The 5,804-nt window shown below is 31.2% G+C and overlaps 1 protein-coding gene across 1 annotated transcript; it reads left to right on the top strand.

Annotated features, from left to right (window-relative positions):
- The first annotated feature begins 883 nt into the window (after positions 1 to 883).
- LOC109213592 (transcription factor bHLH25-like) lies at positions 884 to 4,042 on the top strand. Its single transcript, XM_019377410.1, has 5 exons — positions 884 to 953; positions 1,047 to 1,092; positions 1,454 to 2,002; positions 2,702 to 3,082; positions 3,425 to 4,042. The coding sequence occupies exons 3-5, from the start codon at positions 1,457 to 1,459 to the stop codon at positions 3,497 to 3,499; spliced, it is 1,002 nt and encodes a 333-aa protein (XP_019232955.1). The 5' UTR covers positions 884 to 953; positions 1,047 to 1,092; positions 1,454 to 1,456; the 3' UTR covers positions 3,500 to 4,042.
- Positions 4,043 to 5,804: the final 1,762 nt, after the last annotated feature.

The raw sequence follows: 5,804 nt of genomic DNA on the forward strand, positions 1-5,804 counted from the left end.
GACTTTTCATTGTTCCGGAACAATGGATTTAACAATACAATACAACCAATTTTAATGAAACAATCAAAACAAACATTGTTTTGGGATAACAATACAATACAATACAACGAGGAACAACCATCCAAACAAATAAGTATCAATATAAGGAATAGTAAAGAAGAAAGTGTTATTTCAAGAAAAGTTCTAGAATATCTTAATTCATACGTGCACAACATATTTTCACTAGTTCTAGCATTAATAAATACTCCATATTTTTGGCGCATACGTCAGGATAGGGTTGCTGTGTCTCCCATGAAAAAATAGGATCTTTTCCTGCAATTATACTATACTTTTCCAGTTTATATTTGGAAGCCCGTACATGTGCTTAATTAATATATATTAGGTTAATTTCATGTTCTTTATTATTATAGTCAAAGGTTCTTATCAAAGTCCCGCGAAATCTGGAGGATGATTTTTTAGGATGGTGACACAGGTTGTGGGAACATTATGGAGAAAATATACAGCTTAATTTGTTGTACTATTAAGTTTTTCCACTTTTAAATTGTCAATGGCCAGGTGGAGGAATATAATAGGAAAATTTATAAAAATACTAGTAGCATCATCATTATTCATATATAGTAGCCCTAAAAGTCTTAGAAACTCCAAATAAGACAAAAAAAAGCAGATTAAATAAATCCTAGCTTTCACCAGCTTAAAAGCTACCATTTAAGATCTACTTGCAAATTTTTATTTTCACACCCAATGGTTTGAATTATAATTATTATTACTATATTTTAATGCCACAAATTAAAGCCGGTTCACATCAACTACCCCGTGAAGACAGAAGAAAATGGAGATAGTGACACTTATATATATGGGGAAGAAAATAGTATAAATGGCAGCACAAAGTCTCCAAAAGTAGAGGAAGATTGAGATTGGTAAAAGATAAGCTTTGTCCTTTCTCTTAATTAATAGTAAGTCTTTAGTTCCTTAAACCCTTATATATTCTACTTTTATGCCTACCCATTTCATATTTTAATTTGCTTCTTTTGATCATTAATTTTCAGGATCAACACTTTGCTTCTGGGAATTTTCAAGAAACTTGGAATACTTGTAAGATACTTCTATGCTGTTTAATTAAGGACCGTTTGTCCATAGATTTTTTTTTCCCATTTTTATGCTCAAAAACGTGTTTGTCCATAAAATTTCTTAAGTTTTTGGATATTTTTGGGAAATGAGTTTTTCAAAAACCATTCAAGTTTTTTGAATTTTTTCCCCACTCACAAAATTGTAATATATTTTCAAGTGAAATGCATGTCCAAACATATTTTTAAATTTTAAATATTATTTCTCAACTTAACTTCAAATACTACTTTTTTTTTTCGAAAGTTAATTTTCGCGAGTTTTTCAAGATTATATATAGTCGAAGTTTGGACCTCGATTTGATATATGTATATATATGTTTGTGTTGCAGGAAATGGAATACCATGGTTTTAATCAACAGTGGCCAATTAACTCATTTGATGAGCTCAGTGCAATATCTATAGCTGCTTCATTTGGTGAAAATTTGCATGAATCTTTCATTTCTCAGCCAAATTTTGGCCTTAAGAGACCTGCAGAGATGTCCCAAAATATTTATCATGAAAGGCCATTGAAGAATCCTAAAACTATTCAGAGCTGGAATAATTCCTATGAAAATGATCATATTTTGAGCTCCCATTTGATCAACTCAAATAATTACACTAACCAAGTTGTGAATGTGAAGCCTAAAGTGGAAATGACTACTATGTCATCCAACAGCAGTATAACTTTTGCAGCTGATCATCAGAATATGGTTTCTCAAGATTCTTTTGCTAATCATAATTACATGATTAAGGCTAATTACCAAGGAGCTAAGAGTACTGTTAGTACAAATGGGAAACTAACACAAGCTCAAGATCACATTATTGCGGAGAGGAAAAGACGTGAAAAACTCAGCCAAAGATTCATTGCTTTATCTGCTCTTATTCCTGGACTCAAAAAGGTACGTACTAACACCAGCTATTATCAAGCTTGGTTGCACGCCGACAGAGGCGGATCTAGGGTTTTTATAAGATGAATGCACCACTAAAGAAAGGAGAAAAAAGAAAGTATTAAATGGGAATTGGTCTTTGCTCCTTAATTTAGGTAAATAACTCGGCATTCAACTAAGTGCACCATTTAGCCTCCTTGAAGCATGGGTGCCAGTAGATAATATTAGATCAATTCGAGAAAATATATACATAAAATATCTAATTTGGTAGAAAGACCATGAGTTCACGTGCTATATATAAGTCTATAAGTGCCCCTGCACGCAGAAGTGACAAATAATGGATGGATTGGTCAAACTTGGGCAAGTCAAATCCGTTCAAAGTTTGCTTAGGTGAAAATGAGCGAGATCAAAATAGGATATAATCCAACCCGTCCAACATTACAAAATTTATCTTCCAAATTATAAGCTTGATTTCTTTTATATTTACAAAAAATTTAAATCTTCAAATTTCATTGTGTATATTTGGTAGCATTTTGACCCAAGAATTGTTGGGTAATTTTGGTTCAATCAACAAAGTAATCATAATTCAACATGATTAGAGCTGAACGGGTCGAAAATACGTAAAAAAGAGTTAATTTTATCACCTCTAAATGCTCTGATAAATAAAAGTACTCATATATTTTTATTTTTTTTTATCTGATGAATATATAGATGGACAAGGCTTCTGTTCTAGGAGATGCAATAAAATACTTGAAACAACTCGAAGAGAAAGTGAAGACACTTGAGGAGCAAACAAAGAAAAAATCTGTGGAGTCTGTTGTATTTGTTAAGAAATATGAACTTTATGGAGATGGTGAAAATTCTTCTTCAGATGAAAACTACTCAAGTGGTACTCTACCAATTGATGAGCCACTCCCAGAAATTGAAGCAAGATTTTCTGAGAGAGATGTCTTAGTTAGAATTCACTGTGAGAAAAAGAAAGGATTGGTTGACAAAACAGTTGCTGAAATTGAGAAACTTCATCTATCAGTCATCAACACTTGTGCCTTGTCTTTTGGAACTTCTGCTCTTGACATAACAATAATCGCTCAGGTATATTATTTCGAGTTTAATTTCTATATATGCATGAAAAAATTATTTGCGCATTAAAATCGTGTAAGGTATACATAAATTTTAATTTGGTAATTAATTAGAATGATAACTAATCCATTATCCCATATTAATTTCATTGATAGCATAGTAAAAAGAATTAAAGCTTACTGTTGGTGAATATAACTTAAATCCAATTACTCTTACTGTTGGTGAATATAACTTAAAACCTAATTACTTTTTTTTTGTTCTTGTCGATGTTTTCTCTTTCTCCATGGTAAGTGTATTTAATATTTATGTTCATTTTTTCTCTCCAAAATCTTAAAAAGGCTAAATTCCATGCAGATGGATGAGGAATTTGCAATGACAGTCCAGGATTTTGTCAAGAATTTGCGTTCAGCTCTCAAAATGTTTATGTGAAGGTTGTGATTCGCCTATCGCAGTTTCTTTTAATTAGAGTGTTTGGTACGACGGAAGTTATTTTCCATGAAAATATTTTCCGGAATACTGTTAATTATCATTTTCCTGTTTCTTGGATATTTAGGCTTGTGAGGTCTACTTCACCCTTTAAAACCATGTCCATTTTAAGCTTGTTTGCCGTGGGGTTAATTAATTTTATAGGGAGGATTTTTTTACTTATAATTTTTGCATGGTTAATTTTTTAACCATGTTCAATTTATCCAACCTGTCGTAAACATAGATGACCCCACGGCTTAGGCTTTTTTCTTTTCTTTATACATATTTTTCCACGAGGAAGGTTGAGAAATTCAACGAATACCAAGTGGTCGGAGAAAAAAGTTTTTTTTAGGGGTGAAGAGGCAGACAGGCTTTGTACCATTAATTATTGTATTTTGTCAATGTTTTAGAGATCCTCTTGAATTATCTTTTGGAGGGTCTCTTTCGTTGTTATGTAATGTTATTTGGTTTATGGTTTAGAATAAAACCACGTTATTTTCAATCTCCTATTTCTTTGGTATTTAAGTTGAGTCGTGAATTATTAACTAATGCACTAATATCCCTTTTAATTAAGTTATTCTTGTATATATATTATTCTACCTCTAGAAACGAATTAATATATAATTGCATCTAGCTAAACTGCTGTGTTTACAACCAACACATTGACAACTCATTTTTCCTTTTTCTTTTGATATATAATATTTTATCCGGATATATGAAATTGGCTGTGATTTGCAAAGCTTGAATAACAGGAATTCATTTCTAAGAAAGAACTATACTAATTCAAAAATAGTGCATAAAAAATGAAGTAAAGAGAGTTGTATGAATCACTTGTTTTCAATTGAAAAGGTGAAATGAAAATACTGTCTAGGTCCGATTTAGTATGACTATATTATTTTTGGAACGTCACACAATATAAAAGAGTATATTGTAGTTAGATTGATGGAACACTATTTTCAAAGAAATTAAAGGTACCTAAGAATTAAAGTTAATTATCATAACATCATTAACTTTTATACTTTATGAGAAATGTCGGACTACAGCACTTTGATTTTGTTAGAAATCATGTATAGTTTCATATATATTAACATGACCTTCTTTTGTGAATCTTGGTCTTGTAAAAATTTAAATAAATATAGCATTGCTCTTTTTTATATGGATACAATGTAATAATACTGATATAATATAATCGAAGACCATGATATTAGGACACAAAAAGATTTTGGATTACGGATTGACGAAGGATTAGGTCTTCCTCTCTATTACCCTCATTTCAATGAGATAGCTACCACATACAACAAATATTATGAAATAATTCTGACTGTGTGGTTATATAAGGACCAGAGAAAGACTTAGCTGTAACTAATGAAACTCTAATAGGCCCTCCCATTACGGGGCTCATCGGGTTGAGCTTCACTTACCGCCATACTAGACCAGTCAAGCACATAAAGTGCACAGTCGATAACCAATTATCACGCTTATAATTATACGTTTATGTATTTTTATCGAACTCGGTCATTTAAATACAAATAAAATATTCAATGTAAGCCTATTTTTCTTACATACAGACCTTGCGTCAGGCTGACTACATTTGTGACATCTATGCTTCGGCCGAAATTTGAACAGTATTATGCTATTGCATCTCATGTTTCCACCATGAATTATACAATTAGTCCAACGTTTGATATTCTTTTTCTTAAGGGCTTTGATTGTCACAAATATATTTGAATAATTTATTTGCAGACAACGTTTCCTTGTTTTTTATTTTTGCCATACTAAATAAATAAGTAACCATTATGTTATGCTGATTAAACTTAACTTGCCAGATTGTGACAGCCAACAAATGGGCAGTTTGCTCATTTAAAAAATATAAAATTTATCTGTTTTAAATTATCTTTTAGGTGGGGTGGATATGGGAATAGTGGATTTGAACCCCTTTAGATCAGGGGCGGATTCACAATACAGTTATCGGGTTCAATTGAATCCAGTATTTTCAACACAAAATATAAATTTATATATTTAAAAAATTACTAAAATTACAACAAATAATAGATATGAATTAATAAGATTAAATATTGAATACATAGAACTAAAATGCTAGATCTGTTTCTGCTTTAGATAACCATTTTCAAACTATAGCTAACTTGAACTTAACTAGCTTGGAATAAAGTTGGTATAACAATGCGTCCCCACAAGATATCGTAATCTTTCTTGACCAATCAAGATTCCACGACTTTTGTTTATCTAATGACAATTATTTAGGTAGCAG

This window comes from Nicotiana attenuata, unplaced genomic scaffold (assembly GCF_001879085.1).
Source record: "Nicotiana attenuata strain UT unplaced genomic scaffold, NIATTr2, whole genome shotgun sequence".
NCBI lineage: Eukaryota > Viridiplantae > Streptophyta > Magnoliopsida > Solanales > Solanaceae > Nicotiana > Nicotiana attenuata.

Bases quoted from the DNA above. Each gene is read 5' to 3' on its own strand.
- LOC109213592 (XM_019377410.1), top strand. From the start codon at position 1,457: ATGGAATACCATGGTTTTAATCAACAGTGGCCAATTAACTCATTTGAT. The intron at 2,003-2,701 runs GTACGTACTAAC...ATGAATATATAG, and splicing joins TTATTCCTGGACTCAAAAAG to ATGGACAAGGCTTCTGTTCT. The intron at 3,083-3,424 runs GTATATTATTTC...AATTCCATGCAG, and splicing joins ACATAACAATAATCGCTCAG to ATGGATGAGGAATTTGCAAT.